The sequence below is a fragment of the Haliotis rufescens genome, unplaced genomic scaffold (genome assembly GCF_023055435.1).
Source record: "Haliotis rufescens isolate VD_foot unplaced genomic scaffold, xgHalRufe1.0.p SCAF_2, whole genome shotgun sequence".
Taxonomy (NCBI): domain Eukaryota; kingdom Metazoa; phylum Mollusca; class Gastropoda; order Lepetellida; family Haliotidae; genus Haliotis; species Haliotis rufescens.
The window spans coordinates 55,536,162-55,561,122 of record NW_025963890.1 but is presented as its reverse complement, the minus strand read 5'-3'; the positions used below and the strand labels follow the sequence as shown (position 1 = coordinate 55,561,122).

Below are 24,961 nucleotides of genomic sequence, written 5' to 3'. Positions count from 1 at the left end.
ACAAGGTATTCATTAGACAGCGTGGATCATATTGAACACAAGGCACACATTAGACAGGCTGGATCTTATTGAACGCAAGGTATTCATTAGACAGTCTGGATCATATTGAACACAAGGTATTCATTAGACAGCGTGGATCATATTGAACACAAGGCACGCATTAGACAGTCTGGATCTTATTGAACACAAGGTATTCATTAGACAGTCTGGATCATATTGAACACATGGTTCTCATTAGACAGTCTGGATCATATTGAACAAAAGGTATTCATTAGACAGTCTGGATCTTATTGAACACATGGTTCTCATTAGACAGTCTGGATCATATTGAACACAAGGTACTCATTAGAAAGTCTGGATCATATTGAACACATGGTTCTCATTAGACAGTCTGGATCATATTGAACACAAGATACTCATTAGACAGTCTAGATCTTATTGAACACATGCTTCTCATTAGACAGTCTGGATCATATTGAACACAAGACATTCATTAGACAGGCTGGATTTTATTGAACACAAGGTATTCGTTAGACAGTCTGGATCTTATTGAACACAAGGTATTCATTAGACAGTCTGGATCTTATTGAACACCTGGTTCTCATTAGACAGTCTGGATCTTATTGAACACAAGGCACTCATTAGACAGTCTGGATCATATTGAACACACGGCATTTAAAAGACACTCTCGACCATACTGAACACCGGGTACATAATAGACATCCTGGATTACTTGGAAATATAAGTGACAAAAATATTTCCATAATTAAATCTCGATGGGAAAACTTGCACTGGACATAATTTTGGAATACGAGGTACTCATTTGACAACCGAGATTACATTGAAAACAAATATATATAAGTTACAATAATCTCGATAATCACCGGTAATATCCATTATGATCTCACATATCTTTTATAGTGTACAATACTAATAGTCTTGAATACGTTTCATATCTCGTTGTCAGGAGTTAGTGTAGATGCCATTTTGAGTAAACGTGTTTTCATTTGATGTCTCTCATTTCCTTCAGGACACCAGCTAATGTTGAAATTGCCTAAAAAGGAAAATATTATTGAGACAATGACGACAGACATGAAACAAACAAATCCTTTTCGGGTTCAATATCTTTTTCCTAAAGGAATTCGCATGGAAGAAACTTTAGGCCCTAGCATTAGAACAGCGAACGCTAATTCTAAACGGTAAATTGAATTGGATACGAATTCTGAAGCAGTACTAAGTTTTTGACTCCCGAGACGTGTTCGCGGAGAAGTAGCTCGTTAAGTCCCGTACAGCCATTTAATGTCACATGCACCTATTGGTGACATATGGTTAATGTGTGTCGATGTAGGGTGTCAGCTGGGGTTAATTCCATTGGGAGGGAGGTGAAATGGGGTTAACGTCGCGTTCAAGATATTCCACCTATATAGCGATGTGCATGCACGCACGCTTGTGTGTACGTGTGCGTGTGCGTGTGCGTGTGCGTGTGCGTGTGCGTGTGTATGTGATGTGTGTGTGCAGCTGCTTGTACTAGTCCTGACTGATGCCAATTTAATAGCGCTAGCCCACTGAGATACCATGCCGCAGTTTAACATGAATACCCCACTCAAACACAGTATACTTACTCCGAGCCGACCAGTTCATATTTCAGCTCCTTAATCCCGAGCGCCAGGCAGGGTAACAACAAATACCATCTTTAAACGTCTTTTAGTATGACGCGGCCAAGGATCGAACCCACGACATTACGCTCTCCGGGCAGACTCTCTACCGCTAGACCACGGAGGCAGTCAATATGCAAGTAAGTAAGTGAGAATGAGTATTGTTTTACGCCGCGCTTTGAGATATTCCAGCAATATCATGGCTGGGTACACTAGAAATTAACTTCACACACAGTACTTATGTTCGGAATCGAACCCGGGCCTTCGGCGTGGCGAACGAGTGCTATAACCACTAGGCTACCCCACAGCCCCAAAATGCAGATGCAATGGCCAACTTACGACAAAGGAATGTTTACGTCTAATCCTTTGGTATATTCTTATTCCGCAAAGGCGAGGAACCTTGGCCTAGTGACGATGCCTCAATGAGTATCATCACCTCAGAGATCCGGGTTCGCCTCCACAAATATGTGCAATCTGCGAGCCCTTCCCGGAAATGGCTGTTCAAAGTCACTCACTCACTAATCCTCTCACTCGTCCTCTAACTCACCTTTTCCATTTCTTCGTCCGACACCTGTGCGAAGCCGAGACGGATGTTGGGTCGTGATGCTAGGTCCACGGAGAAGATGAAGCCATCCATGGCGAACACACCCCTCTCCATCAATCTGTCAACGACCGGCTCGGACTTGTCCACGCCCAGTAACGTCACCCACTGAAACATCCCACCGCCCGTGGGTGTCCACTCGCACAGACCTGCATTCATTGATGGGATATAAATTCAGATACGTATCGACTATTAAACTACATTCGATAATCCTATTTAACATCCAGGTTTATCACAGATCTGACTTAGATAACAAACACACTGATAAACCTCAACGCCATACAATAACCAGTCTCGATTACACATAGAAATCAAACACATTAATACTAAACGTTAACGCCAAAGCATAGCCAGGATGACGCCCTGTTGAAAGACTGGAGGTTGCAATGTTTCAAAATACCCCCACTAAACATAATGTGGGGTCTCTGGTGGCCCAATTGTGTGTAAGTCAGTGAGTGAGGCAGTTAGGTTTAACGCCGCTTGTAACAGTATTCCAATTAAGCCACAGCGTGTCACTTTACTGTGATGTTTACCACTTTGGTGAACCCAGACCAGAAACCTAGTTGTGTAATAAGGTGCCACATTCAGCTGACCAGAGTTACATCCCTCAGCTGCTAGATCCACAATTCGTGGGTTCGAATCCTAGATTGGTTTTGATCATGACCTTTAAGCGAACACAAACCCATAAACACAAAAATGGCTAAACACTTCTGCGGAACTTTAGATTTTCCGCCCACAATTCTGAAAAGTTTTAAGTTTTGCAAAAACGGGAAGAAACCTTGCAAAATCAGGGCGGAGTATGTTTGGAGAATAAATCAAGACATTTTATTTTGTCAACTTGAAATTTAAACCTACGTTTGAAGTAAGCATTATATTAGGCAGTACTATTTATTGTGCCCATGCCTCACAGTCATATTTATAAATACTACGTCACAGGCTTTACCTATAAGATATTTCTCCATATATGATATCAGTGTGTCATTTCTCTGTTTGTAGAAGCTAGCCACCTTTTCCATGTGTTTGAGGAATTTGTCGTGCCCCCAGGTGTTCACAACCTTAGAGATTATCACCTGCAGGTTAAAAGAACAAGAGAATTATATATAGAAGAACTACAAGTAGTTAATGTGCCTGTTGTCATAAATACGAGGGTAAAGTATACGTGAGACACAGGAACTATATTATTGCGTTTATAGCATGTACATAGAGGAATGTGATTTTTTTTCTATACGAATATATTATGTTATACACGCTATGATCGAGTTCCTGTGTCGTGAGAGATGGATTATATACTGTGAAACTGCAAGGTGAGTAGAATAAACAAGAGAGATGGATTATATACTGTGAAACTGCAAGGTGAGGAAAATAAACAAGAGAGATGGATTATATACTGTGAAACTGCAAGGTGAGTGGGATAAACGAGCGAGATGGATTATATACTGTGAAACTGCAAGGTGAGTAGAATAAACAAGAGAGATGGATTATATACTGTGACACTGCAAGGTGAGTAGAATAAACAAGAGAGATGGATTATATACTGTGACACTGCAAGGTGAGTAGAATAAACAAGAGAGATGGATTATATACTGGGACACAACCTTAGAGATTATCACCTGCAGTTTAAAAGAACAAGAGAATTATATATAGTAGAACTACAAGTAGTTAATGTGCCTGTTGTCATAAATACGAGATTAAGGTTATATACTGTAAACGTTCGGCGTGTTGATGAAGGTGACTATAGGGTTAACGTGAGAGATTGGTTATGTACTGTGAAACTATAAGTTGTTGGAAGACGAGTAGTGAGTGAGTGAGTTTTATTTAGCGCCGCTTAAAGCAGTTCTTCAGTTATATCACGGCGTGTCAGCTTAATGTGGGAGGAAAGCCCGAAGTTCTGCAGGTCTCAGACGTTTACCACCATGGTGAAACCCACGAGAACGGGTATGGTGTTGACAAACATACAAAGATAATCGGGTCGAAACGGGAGTCGAACCCACGATCATAATTAGGTTTCTTGCGTGCCTAAGGGACGCAACTCTACCCAGCGAATTGCGACGCCTTAGACGACTGGGCCACCCGTACCCCAGAAGACGAAAAGGGTAAACATGAGAGACGGATAATATGCTGTAAAACTATGAGGTGTTGACAGACGAGTCGGTGAAACGTGCGAGATTGATTATACACTGTGAAACTGCAAGGGGATTGAAGACGAGAAGGAGAAGCAAGTGAGATAGATTATATACTCAGTCTGTAAAACTACGAGGTGCTGGAAGGTGAGTTGGAGAAACGCAAGAGATGAGTTATACACTGTAAAACTACAAGGTTGTTGATTGATTGAGTGAGTGGGTTAGGTTTTACGCCGCTTTAACATTATTCCAGTTATATCACGGCGGCTCAGCTTAATGTGGGAGGAAAGCCCGAAGTCAAGCAGGTCTCAGACGTTTACCACTTCGGTGAAACCCACGAGCAGGGGTATGGTGCTGACAAACCTAGAAACATAATTGGGGCGAACCGGGATTCGAACCCATAGGTTTCTGGCGTGCCCAAGGGACGCAACTCTACCCAGCGAATTGCGACGCCTTAGACGACTGGGCCACCCGTGCCCCCACGGATAGGAGAAAAGTGAGAGACGAATCATATACTGTTAAACTACAAGGTGATGGAATATAGGTGGGCTAGACATGGACATTCGGTAGAGTTAAAATGATGGGTATAAGTTGATACCATACTGCATATCACCTGAGATATTCCGCTCGGCCCCCCTGTCATTGGATGTTGTATAATTGCCATTTTGTCCACAATCTGCTTTGGTCCAAACACGATACCAATTCGACACCTTTCACGACATATCGGAGATATCAGAAATGTATTTGATTTTCAAAATTCAAGTAATAAATTCAAATAGACATTTTCAAAAAGAGTGATGAGAAGTTTAAAGCTGCATCAGCAAGATAGATATAGTGAATATGATAAAGTGCAATTAACGGCTTAAGTTAAAATCCATTCCTCTAGAAATGTGCTAACAATGTGTTATTCAAAATGTAACAGTGCCACGCCATTTGACATCCTAATTGTTACATGTTACATCAAGGCGACTAACGGGATCGGGTGGTCAGGCTCGCCGACTTGGTTGATGCAAATCATCGTATCCTAATTTCGTGGATCGATGCTCATGATGTCCATCTCTGGATTGTCTGGTCCAGACTCGATTATTTACAGACCGCCGTCATATAGCTGGAATATTGCTGAGAGCGGCGTTGAACATCAAACAAACAAACAAAAAACATGTTACATCCTCCTCCATTAATACTGGAACAGTGTAACGTGATACATCTACAAAGTTACAATTATATCGGATAATTAGCAATATTAGTGTTACGTTATAAATGATCGATATTGTTACAAATCAAAATCATCAAGAATGTAATATTGTTACGTTATGTCATCGACTCAGTTACAAAATCAAGTCATCATGGTTACATTGTTTTGTAATAGAACATCAACAAGTTACAAATATCAAGTCATCAACAATGTTTCTGAGAGACATTGTAAGTCATGGACATTGTTACAAATCAAATTAGTAACAATGTTCCAGTGTCAAGTCATACAGTTTTTACCCTGGGGATAACGTCTTCGAAAATGAGTCAACTCGAATAACACGCCCATCCGTATCCATCGACAGGAAACTCGGGACGAGAGACTGCAAGAAATAGCAAACCAATTAAAAATATTTTACAATAATTACATACTGACAATACACAGTAAATATCATCCGACATACAGATTATAACAACCGAATGTAATTCGACATACACACGACGCTTTCTTAATAGTTTATCTATATTACATTATCTTACTACTTCATAGATTTTTATATGATGTAAGCAACGTTTTATTCAGGTGGTACTTTTCTGCTCGTCGTCAATTAAAACAGAAGATTCTTTTATGAAAGATATTTTTTTATCCTTACCAAACAATAAGAAACAGCTATTATGAAAGTAATAATTGAAATCAGCTGCAATATTTTTAAAGACAAAACTTTCATACCAGTGAAATGTTTCAAACAGTTGTAATTTTCGTTTGTGCAATAAATCTACATATCTACATTTTCATTGGTAACAAGTAGCAGCAGTGCGTCATTCATAAAGTGTTTTCGCCAAGTCAACACAGACGTTTTTTTCTTTTGTTCATGTTTTATCTCATTTAGGGACTTGGCAAAGATTCTGATGAATATAATATGAAATTCTGTTCGCTTAGACATAAAGTATTCAATCATCTATAATGTTTATTAAAGTGTTTTGCCAAGTCAAACAATACAGAGAAAATATAGATGTTTTCTTCTTGTATAATAACACACTTATCTCATGGTGTGACCTGACAAGGATGATATTGCAAATTTCAACTAATTTATGTTACGATATGAAATAAACATATTATGATACACCAATGGTATATTATATATATGTGTTGTCATAACTTATCTTCAAGATCTCTCAACAAAAACTCAGAATCACTGAGACAGACTGTAAATAGTTCTTGCATAAAGTATGTTACAACGCAGTGTTCCAGCAAGATCCTGTCGTGGGACACTAGCAATGGGCTAGTTTCACATTAATAAAGTATACTGAACAACAAAAGTTCCTGTGACATTGAATAAGATTTAATGCAAAGTTATGTTTTTTACCAAATCTGAAACAATTTCGGTTTGCAACAGATAAAAGACTCCTGTAAGTGTTCATATGGTTTACTTTGCCACACTGACTTCAGAAAATGCGTGATTTCATAAAAAAACATGAACATGCCAAAATGTCAATTTACAAATCCATAGCGTGTGTGTACACCTCGCGATGCAAGCAACACATCTTCGTCTCATGGAATGGACCAGGCGTCGCACAAAGTCCTGTGGGATATCTGTCCATATCTGCTGGAGCATGTTTCGAAGTTCCTGGGGTGTCTGTGGAACACGTGGTTGACGTCGAAGGCGCCGATCCATCTCATCCCACATGTGCTCGATTGGTGAGAGATCAGGGGAGCGAGCCGGCCAGGGGATGACATTCACGTTTTTTTAAAGAAAATCCTGAACAAGTCGAGCAATATGAGGCCGGGCGTTGTCATGTTGAAAGGTAATGCCTGGGCCATGACGACGCCAAAACGGTAGAACAATAGGGCCGATGATCTCGTCGCGGTAGCGCTGTCCATTGAGATTTCCCTCTACCACTATCAAACGGCTCTTCTGTCTTGCTGTAGTCCCACCCAGTACCATAACGCTGCCGCCTCCGAACCGACGTTCTTCCATGACACAATGATTGACGTAACGTTCACCTCGACGTCGGTACACTGGAATCCGTCCATCGCTGTGGCTGAGGTGAAAACGAGACTCGTCATTGAATAGAACTTGTCCCCATTGCATGGCCGTCAAGCGTAGACGCTGTCTGCACCACTGTAGACGTGCTTGACGGTGGTTTCCTGTCAAAATGGGACGTCTGGTGGGTCTTCTGGCGACAATCCTGAGGCGACGACGTACGGTTTGTGAAGATCTTCGTCGAAGGCCAGGGATGCTTCTTGCAGTCACTGTTGCTGGCTGGAATCGATTTCGTAGGTGTGTTGTTCGAATCCAGTTGTCTTGTCGATTATTGGTTGCGCGTGGCCTGCCACTCCGAGGATGCTCTCTGACTGCATTCGTCTGTTGCCAACGTTGCCATAAACACCAAATGGTGTTTCTGTGGACGTTAAATTGTCTTGCAACATCATGTTGACTCAATCTTGCTTCAAGCATACCAGTGGCTCGCAGGCGCATATTTTCGGATAGGCGTGGCATTTCGTAATGTTGAATAATTGCGTAATTTTGTTGTTTTTCTCAGTGGTTGTTGTAAGCACGATGCTAAACAATGCATATGGAATCCCGTTAACGCACATGTTTTTATACCCACTCTTGGGTAGTGAAATGCATGGGGCTTGCATAAAAGTAAACTTTTGCATGTTTTTGTGACTTGATTCCATACATGTTCTACAATATTGAAAACCAAGCTTTACTTGTTTGAAAAATACACTAAAATATTGGTGTCACAGGAACTTTTGTTGTTGAGTATATTTCATCACTAAATACATGAAAAGACAGAAAACTGACGCTCTGCAAGAAGTAGTACGGATCGTCTTCCAAGATGAGGATGTTAAACTCTCGGGCAACGTTGTAGAGGTCCTTCTTCCGTTGTTCGCTCAGGGTCTTCCCCGTGGGGTTGCTTAGACTAGGGACGATGTACATTAGATGGGGACGCCGTCCCTGGCTCCCCTCGTTCCATTCGGACAATACCTGCTTAAGGTGGACAGGGTCCATACCTCCATTTTCACTTCGGATTGGAACGCCTCTGACTTTCCGTGGTAAGTACTGAAGAAGAAGGAATCCTTGAGTCAGGTTGTTATTTTAACACGTTTTATGGGTGAGAAAGTGGGTTTGTGGTGGGTGGGTAAGTGTTAAATAGCGGTAAGAGACTCTTTGAGTAAGTGGGTGAGCATCGGCAAGAGTCTTTTAGGTGCCGACCATTTGATATTCTGATTGGGGGCTGGGATTTTATCCCCGAAAAATAATTATCCCCTAAAATTCTTGAAAAATAATAATTATGCTTCAGACTGTTGAAAAAAAGAAAGAAATTCCCTACAACAGAAATTACATTTCTGAAAAAAATCAGGCTCATAGTTTTAAAACAAAAAATATCTGGTTTTGTAGCTTTAGCTGAAAAAAAACTATTCTACCATGAATTTGGAATTTACTCGATTCTGATTGGTCAATCAGAGGCTATTAAATCACAATAAACCCCCTCTGATTGAAACAAAATACCACTTACTGTGGGACTTATTGTCTGGTAAATCACTTCTTCAGCGAGAAAACAACCTCCATCTTCCACAAACATATTTAAGGCCTGAATAAAAATAAGTAAATAAAAATAAGTTTCTTTAAACATCGAGAAACATGTTATTCTTTCAAATTACCTACTAAGCAACCAGCAACAGAGGTATTTACATTATGATGTATAATTATGATTGAGCTAAATATCAACGGTTTTGCAATCGTGAATGTCATATATCGGACGTGAAATGCAAATATGACTGAATGCAAATATATATGTTTACATATTTTTCACCGCTTTTTTGCTTTAACAGCTTAAGGAATCTGTTTCGTTGGATAATCGAGACTGGGTATAGTATTCTTTGTAGTTACATTGGTATGAAGATTCTGTTTACCTGGACCACGCCAAATCTTCCCCCGGGGGTGAGTAGCAAGGCGAGGGATGAGGGAAGTCCACCGTCGTCCATTGTTGGAGGGTTGTGTACACGCCTGTATAACTCCTCCACCCATCCTCGGATCTTTGGCATCCTGGTGTTCAAGTATTCAAATTGTAAAATATGATAATAATTTCCATTCCATATCTATTGCCTCAAAGCAAATTGTCGCTGCAAGTTGATTCTACCGGTGAATGGATCATTGTTCCCTCAAATTACATTATTGAGGAGAATACAGCCATTTAATTAACTTAACCATCTCATCCTACCGGGTACCCATTCGTTGCCACGTAAACACGGGCATATTTCGAACAAAGTCACTAAAGTCTTGCCTCAGTAGCGACTACACATAATATGTGTTTCAGTGTTGGGCAGTAACGAAACTCGGGAAACTCTCCGATGTGAAGCTTGCAAATAACGGTCACCCATCCACCTCACACGTACTCTCCCGGAGTTAAACCGATCCTTGAGGTTAACCATTTGGGTAAATGATCGGAATGGACCTGGAATTCAAACCTACTGCAAGGGATTCTTATGTTAAGAACTGACTCGCAGAGAGAATCGCATAGGCTTAGAACTCTGTGCCTATTGTACCGAACATATTGCAGAAAAAAGTACCCGACCATTTTATTGAAAAACACTGGATTGGTTACTGATTGAACTACGGTGTTCTTACCCCTTTGTGCTTGTATACTGAAGACAAAGGTTCATCTCCGCGGGTGTAATTTCTACCTCCTCACCATCGCTGTAAAACATGATCATTCACATATATAGTGTACAGTTAATATCCTCACTTCTGTATTTTAGGGTCAAATTTACGTCTTCATCTTAAGGTCAAAGGAAAGATAAAAGTTATGATTTATTAAAAAAGACAAATTATTTAATCTTCGAAGACATAATAAAAAATTATGAATAAAATGACAGTTCTGATGCCATACTCCATCATGAGGGTGTGGTTTGGTAGCCTAGTGGTTAAAGCGTTCGCTCGTCACGGCGAAGGTCCAGGTTTGATTCCGAACATGGGTACATTGTGTGAAGACCATTTCAGGTGTCCCTCCGCCGGGATATTGCAAAAAGCGGCTTAAACCCATACTCACTCACCCACTCCATTCATGAGATTCTGTGGTTTGTATGATGCTGTGTAACACCAGTTGTTAGAGTGAGTGAGTACGTGAGTGAGTGAGTGAGTGAGTGAGTGAGTGAGTGAGTGATTAATGCCGCTCTAAGACGAAACACTGCAAACTCCAGGTCCTCTGATATCCGTATGACATTATTATACATCGCCATCAAGTTACGATTTCTTGTTTGTTTCATTTTTAGCCACTATCAAACATGGGTGTTTATTTTCTTTTGCTCGGCAGCATATATCAAGGCGGACTGTAGATTATCTTGTCTGGGCTAGAGAAACCAGTGGTTGATATTATGAGCAACATGCCATGTGGACGGTGTATGATGACACCAAAAACACCAAAGTGACCAAGCCTGACCAGCGTATATAATAAAGTCACACTTTCCGACAATCCCTGGAGGATGGGAACACATTCAAAGTTAATTGCCATTTTGCGTGAAGTCACATAGTTCTAGGTATATATTCGGGCCACCAGGGCAAGGTTTGTAATCCAGCACGTCATAATATTATTCCACTGACCGACGTGATGAGAAATACATGTTTTTATACCTTAACGTTAACGTTGCTTTGAGAAGGGGAAACTGTATGCTGTTTGGTAATCCTCCATCCATCCATACTTGTCCAGATGTCGGCGTTTTACTCTTTTGTTCTGAAAGTCAAAATGAGTGAGTATGATTTTACGCTGCTGTCAGCAATATTGCAAAAGTACCACAGCTTGAGTAATCAGAAATTCACTTCACATATATGCCCAAGGCACATAATTCGGAAGTACTCTGGGATTCGAACCAGGAACTTATCTCAACGGAGTAGGATCAAGTCGGCATAAAACATAACTATTAAGACTCCTCCCCATCATTCTGTAATTCTAAACTCAAGTGAGGTGAGGTCCAATCACTAGAAACTAACGATACTGACCATCCATCGTGGCCTCACGACTCCATTTTGAAGTGTTGCCAGTTTGTCACGGAATTACGTCATGTTCTAGCCCGGGAGTGGCCCAGTCGTCTGGCAATCGGCAGTTTTTTTCCCTTGTGCACGCCAGAAATCTATGAGCATTGGTTCGAATCCCGTTCGTCCTGATTATGTTTTTAGTTTTGTCAGCACCACACCCGTGCTCGATGGTGTCACCAAATTGATAAACGTCGGAGACCTGCAACACTTCGAGCTTTCCTCCCACATTAAGCTGACACGCCGTGATATAACTGGAATACTGTTCAAAGCGGCATAAGCTCACTCAGGTGTATGGAGAACTCTCGAAGCAGGGATGAGATCGTCCATTGGCGTGACTAAAGTAGTATGTTACATTGCCTGTATGCACATCTGCTTAATGCCATGAACTCATGCCATATCATTCGCCATGCCTGTACTCAGGAAGACTATACAAAGACTCGCTGATATACACACAGGTAAAGCGACATCAAAGATTAAATCGCGTGAATGTAGTACAAAGTGTGCACATATAAAATTTAATACAAGAAACTGGAGCTGAATACGTACCTACATACCTCCAAACAGGTGCCGGTTTTGTCAGTTTCGTTTGTTCGTTAAAGAACAAGCTGTAGTCTGTAATACGTTGGTTGTCACTGCATGCAACACTGTAATGACATTTGGAGGATGTTATAGTCCTCGCCACTTGAAACAAAATCACGAAATATCGCGATAATTAATTAACGAAGGCCGCTGCATTTGTGATCATACTAATAAAGTTAAAACAACCCATCCGCCGATACAGAATACTTCTTACAGTAATGACATACATTGCAAGTGCGCTTATCAAGAAATTATAATTTTCTTAGCCATAAACATCATCGTTACGTTTTGATCACGTGGTTACAATATGGGTAAAAATCGACAGGTCCCGTGAAGATTCCGGGTTTGAATTGGTCTTCAGCAACCCCTTGCTAGTCCTGAGAGGCGACTAACGGGATCGGGTGGTCAGGCTCGTTGACTCGGTTGATGCATGTCATCGTATCCCCATTGCGTAGATCGATGCCAATGATGTCATTCACTGGATTGTCTGGTCCAGATTCGCTGCAGACCGCCGTCATATAGCTGGAACATTGCTGAGTGCGGCGTTAAACAACAAACAAACAAATATTAAACAAACAAAAAGAATCGACAGTCAGGTGATTGCGAGCGGTTATATTTAGCAGTGACCTTCGTTAAAAGCGTTTTATATACAACTGCACACACACGCTGCACAATATAGTCGCTCGCAGTCACCTGACCACCGATCTTCGTTAAGTAATCATCGCGATATTGCGTGATTCTATTTCAAGCTGTGAGGACTATAATGCACATATTAGACCTGAGACGATGCTGGCAATGCGAACATGTTCTTTAATAGCCTTATCTGTACCCATTTATCTGAATTGTATATCGGTTCATGTGTATATTTACTGCATTCGTGATAACGCTTATGTGCCGTGATAAAATGTGTTGGTAATGAGATGTCGAAAGCTGTTGCCTTTTTTGCTAATATGACTGATAAATAGCTTCTGTTTACATAAGGAATAGGGCAACCGTCCTTTCAGGACCACCTGCTGCCATGTTACTGTTAGACAATGAAACACAACGATGTAACTACGCCAGCATTTCGATACATGAATAGCATTTACCTTCGCTCCTCCGCCATGTTGCTGGCCGTGTCAGAGTGTTTCTCTAATCGGAAGTTTGAGGTGTGTGACTGAACAATGACAGGGCAAAAACCGTACTACATCAAATAAATCTTTGTTATATCCGGATAAGAGTTGCCTAGCACATCCATAGAAATGATCGAGGGGCGGTCGGGTAGCCAGTGGTTTAAGCGTTTGCTCGTCACGCCGAAGACCCGGGTTCGAGTCCCGACATGGGTACAATGTGTGAAGCCCATTTCTGGTGTCCCCCGCCGTGATATTGCTGGAATATTGCTAAAAGCGGCGTAAAACCATACTCAGTCAGTCAGTCATAGAAATGATCGAGGAATTTGTAAGAACTTCTCTTTGGATTTCTACCTTATTCTAAAAACAAATTTCAAGTGAGTGAGTCTAGTTTAACGCCGCTTTTAGCAACATTCCATCAATGGGCTTTAAATATTGTATCCATGTCGTACCTGAGACCTGCCTAACTTCGGGTTTTCCTCCCACATCAAACTGACAGACCGTGAAATAACTGCAAAGCGGCGTTAAATCCTATTCACCCACTCATTCTTCTGTAATATACATTCTTTTCCCTACACACCCCAACATGATAGATAACGGTACTGTGAGGTCAGGAAAGGGCAACTTCAAATTGCAACCGCACACAGCGGATAGATTACATCCGCTGCTGTCTGTCTTCCTCTGGGTCAGCTGGTGTCTTCCGCATACTATGTCCTCATGGTGTGACTCACACTGTTGGGTAATATGTAATACATAAGGTTATACAGAGGTTAAATAAACACAAACAAGTTGGTTTGTGTGGCGTGGCGTTGCGTGACGTGGCGTGGCGTGGCGTGGCATGGCGTGGCACATCATTACATGCATTTTCGTTCATGTCCTAGGCATTATGTTCGGTATAGGTATTTAAATAGTTGGTGACTGTGCCAGTAGGCACAAATGTCTGTGACATAGGATTTTGAAATATGCACAAATATTTCGTGTCAAACATAACCGGAATCAATATAACCTAAGCGGACTAGGTGAATTATATGTAGTTGTTTGTACAAAGGTTTGGTATTCATGGACAAACAAATAACTATGAACTACAGTAGATAATGACAGTTGTGAAGATTAATATTTCAGGTCTGCGTCATAAAACAGTTAATCACTTTTCGCGGTTCTTTATGCCGTGACAGTCTGTAATTGCAGATCCTGTATGGCATTGTACGTAGTCACAATGTGTAGTCACACAGTCACAATGTGTAGTCACACAGTTACAATGTGTAGTCACACAGTCACAATGTGTAGTCCCATGGTCACAATGTTTAGTCACACTGTCACAATGTGTAGTTACACTGTCACAATGTGTAGATACACGGTCACAACGTGAAGTCACATAGTCACAATGTGTAGTCACACTGTCACAGTGTGTAGTCACGCTGTTACAATGTGTAGTTACACGGCCACATTGTGTAGTCACATAGTCACAATGTGTAGTCACACTGTCACAATGTGAAGTCAAACTGTCACAATATGTAGTTACACGGCCACATTGTGTAGTCACATAGTCACAATGTGTAGTCACACTGTCACAATGTGGAGTCACACTGTCACAATATGTAGTTACACGGCCACATTGTGTAGTCACACGGTCACAATGTTTAGTCACACTGTCACAATGTGTAGTCAAACAGTTACAATGTGTAGTCACACAGTCACAATATGTAGTCACACGGTCACAATGTTTAGTCACACTGTCACAATGTGTAGTCACAATGTGTAGTAACACAGTCACAATGTGTAGTCACAATGTGTAGTAACACAGTCACAATGTGTAGTCACAATGTATAGTCACACGGTCACAATGTTTAGTCACACTGTCACAATGTGTAGTCACAATGTGTAGTAACACAGTCACAATGTGTAGTCACAATGTGTAGTAACACAGTCACAATGTGTAGTCACAATGTATAGTCACACAGTCACAATATGTAGTCACAATGTGAAGTCACACAGTCAAAATATACAGTCAAAATATACAGTCACACTGTCACAATGTGTAGTAACACAGTCACAATGTGTAGTCACAATGTATAGTCACACAGTCACAGTATGTAGTCACAATGTGAAGTCACACAGTCAAAATATACAGTCACACGGTCACAATGTGTAGTTACACGGTCACAATGTGTAGTCACACTGTCACAATGTGTAGTCACACTGTCACAATGTGTAGTTACACGGTCACAATGTGTAGTCACAGAGTCACAATGTGTAGTCACACAGTCACAATGTGTAGTCACACAGTCACAATGTGTAGTCACACAGTCACAATGTGTAGTCACACAGTCACAATGTGTAGTCACACGGTCACAATGTGTAGTTACACGGTCACAATATGTAGTCACACTGTCACAATGTGTAGTCACACGGTCACAATGTGTAGTCACACTGTCACAATGTGTAGTCACACAGTCACAATGTGTAGTCACACGGTCACAATGTGTAGTTACACGGTCACAATATGTAGTCACACTGTCACAATGTGTAGTCACACGGTCACAATGTGTAGTCACACCGTTACAATGTGTAGTCACACAGTCACAATGTGTAGTCACACTGTCACAATGTGTAGTCGCAGAGTCACAATGTGTAGTCACACGGTCACCATGTGTAGTCACACTGTCACAATGTGTAGTCACAGAGTCACAATGTGTAGTCACACAGTCACAATGTGTAGTCACACGGTCACAATGTGTAGTTACTCGGTCACAATGTGCAGTCACATAGTCACAATGTGTAGTTACACAGTCACAATATGTAGTCACACTGTCACAATGTGTAGTCACACGGTCACAATGTGTAGTCACACCGTTACAATGTGTAGTCACACTGTCACAATGTGTAGTCACACTGTCACAATGTGTAGTCGCAGAGTCACAATGTGTAGTTACACTGTCACAATGTGTAGTTACACAGTCACAATGTGTAGTCACAGAGTCACAATGTGTAGTCACACAGTCACAATGTGTAGTCACACGGTCACAATGTGTAGTTACACGGTCACAATGTGCAGTCACATAGTCACAATGTGTAGTTACATTGTCACAATATGTAGTTACACTGTCACAATGTGTAGTCACACGGTCACAATGTGTAGTCACACCGTTACAATGTGTAGTCACACAGTCACAATGTGAAGTCACACCGTTACAATGTGTAGTCACACAGTCACAATGTGAAGTCACACAGTCACAATGTGTAGTCACACGTCACAGTGTGTAGTCACACAGTTACAATGTGAAGTCACACAGTCACAACATGTAGTCACATAGTCACAATATGTAGTTACACGGTTACAATGTGTAGTCACACCGTTACAATGTGTAGTCACACGGTCACAATGTGTAGTCACACCGTTACAATGTGTAGTCACACAGTCACAATGTGTAGTCACACTGTCACAATGTGTAGTCACAGAGTCACAATGTGTAGTTACACTGTCACAATGTGTAGTTACACAGTCACAATGTGTAGTCACAGAGTCACAATGTGTAGTCACACAGTCACAATGTGTAGTCACACGGTCACAATGTGTAGTTACACGGTCACAATGTGCAGTCACATAGTCACAATGTGTAGTTACACTGTCAAAATATGTAGTCACACTGTCCCAATGTGTAGTCACACGGTCACAATGTGTAGTCACACCGTTACAATGTGTAGTCACACAGTCACAATGTGAAGTCACACCGTTACAATGTGTAGTCACACAGTCACAATGTGAAGTCACACAGTCACAATGTGTAGTCACACGTCACAGTGTGTAGTCACACAGTTACAATGTGTTGTTACACGGTCACAATGTGTAGTTACACGGTCACAATGTGTAGTCACACTGTCACAATGTGTAGTTACACGGTCACAATGTGTAGTCACACTGTCACAATGTGTAGTTACACGGTCACAATGTGTAGTTACACGGTCACAATATGTAGTTACACGGTTACAATGTGTTGTTACACGGTCACAATGTGTAGTTACACGGTCACAATGTGTAGTTACACGGTTACAATGTGTAGTCACACAGTCACAATGTGTAGTTACACGGTTACAATGTGTTGTCACACTGTCACAATGTGTAGTTACACGGTCACAATGTGTAGTCACACGGTCACAATGTGTAGTTACACGGTCACAATGTGTAGTTACACGGTTACAATGTGTAGTTACACGGTCACAATGTGCAGTCACACTGTCACAATGTGTAGTTACACACATTTATATGTATATTACATATATGTCAGAAGTAGTTCATTTACATATGTACAAGTATCATATTGATTATTTGTGTTATTAGGTGGGCAATTAGCATGTAGTTACACGGTCACAATGTGCAGTCACACTGTCACAATGTGTAGTTACACACATTTATATGTATATTACATATATGTCAGAAGTAGTTCATTTACATATGTACAAGTATCATATTGATTATTTGTGTTATTAGGTGGGCAATTAGCATGTGCTATTTACAAACGTACACGTGTTTACAATACATACATCGTTTGGTAAAGGCAATCTTCGGATGACTTCATCCCACTTTTTAACTGCACCACAAATATATTTATCATGCTCTCTGCCCATACATTGTAGTCTAATTCAACTTCAAGTTGTTCAGGTAAAACCGCCAAGCAGAAAAGTCAGAAAGGTATCATCGTCTGTCCAGATTCTCACAAATATTATTACATCAGCGAGTCAATGATTTTATCAAATATGATATTTCTTTCTTCTAAATTCTTTTGACATGACATGAAAACGTGTTTCACTATATCATTCGAAACTGTCCCACAAATACATTCCTTTGATTCTATTGGCATTGAACCTAAGCGAACTAGTCTAGCTAAGGAAGTAAAATATTCTGGTCTATTGGGAGCAAGTTTCCATAACCTATGTTCTCGTCCAGATCGGATTGTAAGATATCTTGACAGAGATAATCTGCTCAGAAGCGCATTGTTTAGTAATTGTATTTCGTGTAGGTGAATCTTTTCTTTCACCAGTTTTGACAATAATCGTTTCTTGATGAAATTTAAACACATTATATAATCATTAACCTCGTCAGATAAATTATATTTGGAGACAAGATGTAGCATGCTAATGATAGGTGATTTCGTGTCCCACTTGTTCTTATTAACTAGTGTTGTTTTATATCTAAACTGTCCAAGTCGGACTAGAAACATTTGTTTGAAAATATACATTAGGTTTGAATTACATGGCTTACCAAGGAGCAAAAGCTTTTGTTGATCTATGTATCCTTGTATGGATATAACACCAATTGTGTCTCTCTCTATTTCTTTGGGCATACGCTTTTTAAAACCCAGGATTTTCTTACAGAAATAGCGTTGAGTGATTTCTAGCATTTCATATTCCTTTAAAGATAGTTTTCCCCACACATTACATCCATATAAGCCACAGGGTAATATCACTCGTTGCCAGATGCGCACAGCGGCTATAGGATTAAGTCCACCAAAGTACAGGCAAGAATCATGGTTTACATTTATCAATTTTCTCAGTTTTTCACATACTAACCTCGTTCTTTCTACCGAAGTTTTAACAGTACTTATGTACATTCCCGCATAGAAAGTTGCCTTTTGAACAGGTAATTTTATCTTACCAATGTAAAGATGTTCAGGCGACACTGTTTTGTTACTACATCCAAAGTTAGGACAGCACTTTTGAACACATTGTATTTTAACTGCCACTTGTTACCATAATTTTCTGCAACGTTTAGGAGCATTTGAAGACCTGTTGTGTTACAGCTGATCAAGGTCGTGTCGTCTGCTAACAGTATGCCCGGGCATCGTCCCCATGGGAGACATAGTCCATAACCGGAATTGCTTATGTCATGAAGCAAATCGTTTACATAAAGAGTAAAGAGCCACGCTGATATGACATGACCCTGGCCTACACCCTGTTTAACAGGGAAAAAATCAGATTTGAAGCCGGCAAAAGTAACACATGAGTACATAGAATTGTAAGACAGACGTAGAATTCTCCATAATTTACCATTGATACCAAATTTATGTAATTTGTAGAAGAAGGCTTTCTCGTTATCGAGGAAGGCACAATTAACTGGTGAGTTTCTTTCGTTAAAGTATAAAATGCTTTCTAGAAGTATGAGAGCCGCCGTTTCAGCACCAGCATTTTTCCTCAATCCAAACTGTAGTGGGTGAGGAAAGGCTACATCGTCGCTTGTCCATTTTTCGATTCTGTTTAGAAGCATTCTTTGGAAAAGCTTACTTAGGACTGAAGTTAGTGTTATGCCCCTGACGTTAGATGGATCACTTTTACTTTTTCCTCGTCCCTTATGTACTGGTAAGATTTCGCCAATATGATACATTTTGGGTATATATTCATGTTTAATAATAGCATTGAATAGTACCATAATATGCTTTCCCGCATACTTAATATGTTCATTTGTGAGCCCATCAGGTCCTGGAGATTTATTGTTTTTCAGACCTTTAACTGTACTTACTACTAATGGTGAATGGTTAACAGTTACATCGTTATCAGCATCAGATGTTTCGTTGTTTTCAATATTTTTGACTGACCATATTACTTCATCAGCAAAAGAGCAGTCAAAATGACTTTCCATGGTTGGGATTGACAAGTCTCTTAAGTATTTACGAAAGATTCCACAAATACCTTCCGCGTTACTACTTTGATTACATTTATAAAGAAGTTTGTGTACTTGGCCCATAGTTTTGTGATATCGTTTTGCAGTTTTAAAATATTCATGTACATCTATTTCAGCTGCCTCATAGAGTTCTTTCAGTCTGCTATCTATGAGCGATTGTTTGGATCTACGATGCTGTCTTCTAAAACTACGCTTTGCTTCTTTATATTTAACAAAGTTCTCATCGTTCTTAGCATGTGACCTGCCAATCTCTGGCCAATGACGTCTTTTACTGCGCATTTCATCATGTAATAACTTCAGGTTGTCTTTTTTCCAGTAGGGTTTAATCTTCGTTGATGGGATACTTACTGCAGTAGATGCATGGAGAGCTTCTGTAATGTACTTGTTATACGTTTCAATATATTCATTATGGGATGGGAATTGGGACAACTTGCATATGTCTTTACGAAAGTAATTTTCAGTTTCATTACGATACAGCATAAGATCAGTATCACAAGCTATCTTCCAATTGAGCTTATATGCACCATATGTTTTTTAGGACAGTCATTTGTTATACACAGAAGGATAGGCAGATGGTCTGAGACAGTATATGGTATATCGGTATCAATAGTATAACCAATAACGTTATTCAGATAATCAACACTCACAAACATGTAGTCTTTCATTGTTCTCACATCTTTGCATTTGTTTGAGAATGCATGCTTAGTAATATCGTCTAATGGTACAACTGAATATGGGGTTCGTTCATTTTGTACCCATTGAAGACAACGAGATCTCATTCTTTGGACAGCAGATGGTCGTATATCTGCATTAAAATCTCCAGTAAGGATAGTAAGATCATGTTGTGAGTATATGTCATACAATTCCATCACATAATCCAGCTGTTCGAAGTATACACTGTCTAAGATGTAAGTGGAAGGTAATCTAGTTCCTATCACATATAACGAGGTTTCGCAGTATATAACAGTTTCGTGTGCACAGTAGTATATCCGTGACACATATACCGGTACCAAGCGGCCTGTGAGCTGAGACATTTTTAATATATAAAGAGACAGATATCAATTTTACGCGATCTATTTCGATTAATCTGTTTCAGGTTATACCGATGTTAAAATTAACTACCACTTTCTTAATGTTTAAGGTTCTACTACACTAAATCAGAACTGGTTGTGACAGTGCGGTTTTCGTAGGGAGCCTTCAGTACAGATCAAGAGACATATGCAGGCTGTGATTGGATGATATTGTGTAAGATTTTTATGTCTTTTAAATGCACATCCATCCAGTAATTAAAACTGCCCATATTTTTCAATATTTGGTGCTGACTTTTTGAACAAGATGACTTGTGCTTTATGTGAGCACAGATATTTTCAAGCAGGTGATATTTGGTGCGGAACTGGGGTTGGTGTGTTCAGCTTCCTGTACTCGGAAAAGGAGCTGGGTAACCTAGCCAAAATTTGTGTTTTTATTGCAGCTTTAAGGCCAGACTGTGCACATATGTAAATGTTATGGCTGTTGAATGCCTAGTTATTTTTTAAAAAGCTATAACGTTACTATAGAAGTCTATGGGAAAACATTTGGTTGTGTGTAACCTTAAAGCGTTCGCACATCACACCGAAGACCCGGGTTCAATTCCCAACTCCGATACAATATGTCAAGCCCATTTCTGGAGTTTACCTTACCCTTGGTCGAATACCAATAAAAGAGCAGTAACCCCCTACTCACTCATAAATAACTTGTGTAGATAAGAGTGAGTGAGTTGGGTTTAACGCCGCTTTTAACAGTATTCCAGTTATATCACGGCGTGTCAGCTTACTGTGGGAGGAAAGCCCGAAGTGATGCAGGTCTCAGACGTTTACCACTTCGGTGAAACCCACGAGAACGGGTATGGTGCTGACAAACCTAGAAATATAATCGGGGCGAACCGGGATTCGAACCCACAATCATAGGTTTCTGGCGTTCCCAAGGGACGCAACTCTGTACAGCGAATCGCGGCGCCTTAGACGACTGGGCCACCCGTGCCCCCGTGTAGATAAGATAATAATGTGAATCTGTTTGGTTGTGTTTTTTTCACATCAACGCCGGTTTATCTGGTCCTTACTCAATATAGCGCCGTGGTGTTGCCGTGAGAGTGTATGTTGCAAGACCTGCTTGAATAATAGAAAGGACATTACTATCGGGTTTCATTTGAATATTTTTATATGAAGGTTTGACCTTGACCGTGAAGATATGTTCTTGATTCGAATCCCATAAAATTTAGGAGCATGTTCCTTGGTTTGTCAACTCATGTGAGAAGCCCATTCCTTATGTCCAAAGCGTAAAATCATACTCACTCACTCACTCATTTTGACTTTCAGAACGACGGAGTAAAACGCAGAGAGCTGAACAAGTATGGATGGGACACAATACTGAGGATCTGATTGGATTTTTGCTTTTGTTATTTTAAGGTTTGTTTTTCGTCTTCATGGTACAATGTGTTAAGCCCATTTCTGTTGACCTTCGCCGTGATTTTGCTGCGCACTCACTAACTCACATGGGATTTTTCCAGGTTGAAGTCCGAAGAGAAAGTTCTTGAAAACTCCTCGTCAACGTCTGCGGATGTGCAAAGCAACTGTTATCCGGATATACAAAACATTTAGATCATTTCGTACTGTATATATACCTGCTCATTGTCCGCCGTCATATAGCCATAAAGCTAGACTAGCAGCATCAATTGATAAAAAAACCGGCTAATTGTTCAGTGGCACACATCAAACGTCCGTTTAGAGAAACACGCTAAAATAAATAGCAACAAGACGTAAAAGCAAAGGTAATATATTTATTCATTTATCGAACTGCTTGCGTAGTCAAATCATTGTTTATTGTTGCTATTGATAGCCTTAACTGATCATTACCGAGATCAGACGTCCAGAGAAACGTTATTGTCTCTTCGTCCATTACTATATATGCGTTACGATTATACTGTTAGTCACCTTGGTCAGTGCTGCTGTAAGGGCGACCTCGAGCAGGATGTGCCGCTCGTACGAAACGTCCCAAGGTTGAGCTGGAGCTCCGCTCACCTCATGTATGTCTGAGCTGGAAGGTCCTCTCATCGTTGTGTTTGTGTTGTCAGGGTAGGTATTCCGCACATTGTGTATTTGTTGTTTATTGTTTATGCACTCTTCAAAAAAAGAAACGCACATGTAAAATTATAGTAAATTTATTGTAACTTATAAAGTCTATATATTAATTTAATATCATAGATAAAAATATGAAATTTTGGCGCTTGATAGTCACATGTTGTCGTTGTACACAGGCATTGAAATCTGTTCAATGTCAGGTCACATAAGGCCACAAGGTTACGCTGAACTTGGTATCTCGTGTGACCGCCCCGAGCGGCAATCACGGCTCTGCATCTCCTCGGCACTGCCTGGATAAGTGTACGAATTCTGTCCTGCGGAATTCTGCGCCATACTGATTGTAACGCTTTGGTCAGTTGAGTGAGTGTTTGCGTACAATCAAAGCGATCGAGTTCATCCCAGGGGTGTTTGATTGGGTTGAGATCTGGAGATCTCGACGGCCGGGGCATGACGTTGATGTTGGCATTATGAAGGTAGTCTACCGTAACACTAACTGTGTGCGGTGGAGCGTTGTCCTGTTGAAACATTTTCCTCTGGCGGTCATTGATTGGAAGAAGGTGAGGTTGAAGAATTTGATTCATGTAGCGGTTTGCTGTCAAATATTCCTGAACAACAATCAAGTCAGATCTCGTGGTGTAGGATATGGCCACCCTCACCATGACACTACCGACGCTTAAATTGTCGAATTAACGTACACAATTTTTTGGCAAAAAGCTCCTTTCGACGACGATAAACACGTTGTCTTCCATCTCGCCGGTAAAGAAGAAATCCTGATTTATCACTAAACCACACTCGTCTCCAGTTTCTCAAATTTTAAGGCTGTAAGGTATGGCACCAACGCAAGCGTCGCTGTCGATGGATCTGTTCGAAAACAGGGACGAAAACTGGTCTTCTGAGTCGGATTCCCGCCTCGCGAAGATGGCTCCTGACAGTCTGGTCCGATATCCTCCTCAAACCAGGGATCCGCCCTGCAGTCTCCGTAGCTTTGGCATTGCGATGACGTAGGTGGAACAGTGGAATGTAGTGATATTTTGCAGGGCTCGGCCGGCTCTCGGACGGTCTGCAGTGGATTTGAACTGTGTGTATCGGTTCCAAAGGCGGCAAATGGTGCTGTAATGGACGTTGAAGTGGCGTGCAACAGAAGACTGCGATTCCCCTTTTTGGATACGTCCTATGGCGATGTTCCGATCGGCAGCGCTGAGTCTCGGCATTTTCGAACTTGAAAAATGTTGACAATTGAATGAAAAATTATTGGCTTATGCTTGCCTTCCTATAGCCACTACCACGAGTTACGAATGCCATAACTTGCACGTGCTTTTTGCTTTACTGTTTTCCTCCATGACATTTTTGAGTGTGAAAACAATGCCGTTTAAGACATTGCAAATCGACAATGGCTGCGTTTTGACCGTTTGTCGAATATCAGGCCACCAACATTTTCCAATGATATATCTCTGATTTATATACCAGATTTTTTGTGTAGTCAGGTTCAATGACGTACATACAACCTGTGCGTTTCGTTTTAAGAGTGTATGTTGTGCAAAAAAACGTTCCGGAACAGTGATGCCCATCAATAAGACCCAATTCCCCGTTAACATGTGCGTTGACAACTGTCTAATGTGGCAGCAGCTGGTCCTACAAGGACGGTTAATCAATTCCATGTGTAAACAGAAGATTTTATAAGTTATAAATTAGCAACAGCCTGTGGTATATCACAACTAACATAATTTATCACGTTACCTTAGCGACGAATCAGTAGAAATTATACACGTGAGTAATATCAAAGTGACATGAATGATTAATTATAAAGCTATAAACGAATATGATTGAATTGACAGCTTTCTGACTATTGGCATTTGCTTCTATGTGCAAGGTG

At 40.7% G+C, this 24,961-nt stretch overlaps 1 protein-coding gene across 2 annotated transcripts; it reads right to left on the bottom strand.

Annotated features, from left to right (window-relative positions):
- Positions 1-493: 493 nt before the first annotated feature.
- On the bottom strand, positions 494-13,385 carry LOC124141044 (kynurenine/alpha-aminoadipate aminotransferase, mitochondrial-like). Of its 2 annotated transcripts, XM_046508917.2 has the most exons (12): positions 13,276-13,385; positions 12,155-12,252; positions 11,207-11,306; positions 10,205-10,273; positions 9,490-9,622; positions 9,093-9,167; positions 8,378-8,635; positions 5,868-5,950; positions 4,990-5,086; positions 3,200-3,326; positions 2,203-2,405; positions 494-1,054 (listed from the first exon to the last, which is right to left on the bottom strand). In XM_046508917.2, the coding sequence occupies exons 1-12, from the start codon at positions 13,290-13,292 to the stop codon at positions 1,004-1,006; spliced, it is 1,311 nt and encodes a 436-aa protein (XP_046364873.2). In that variant the 5' UTR covers positions 13,293-13,385; the 3' UTR covers positions 494-1,003. The 2 variants fall into 2 exon arrangements, with proteins under 2 accessions (XP_046364873.2, XP_046364883.2); XM_046508927.2 differs by lacking the exons at positions 494-1,054; positions 2,203-2,405; positions 3,200-3,326 and adding an exon at positions 3,338-3,866.
- Positions 13,386-24,961: the final 11,576 nt, after the last annotated feature.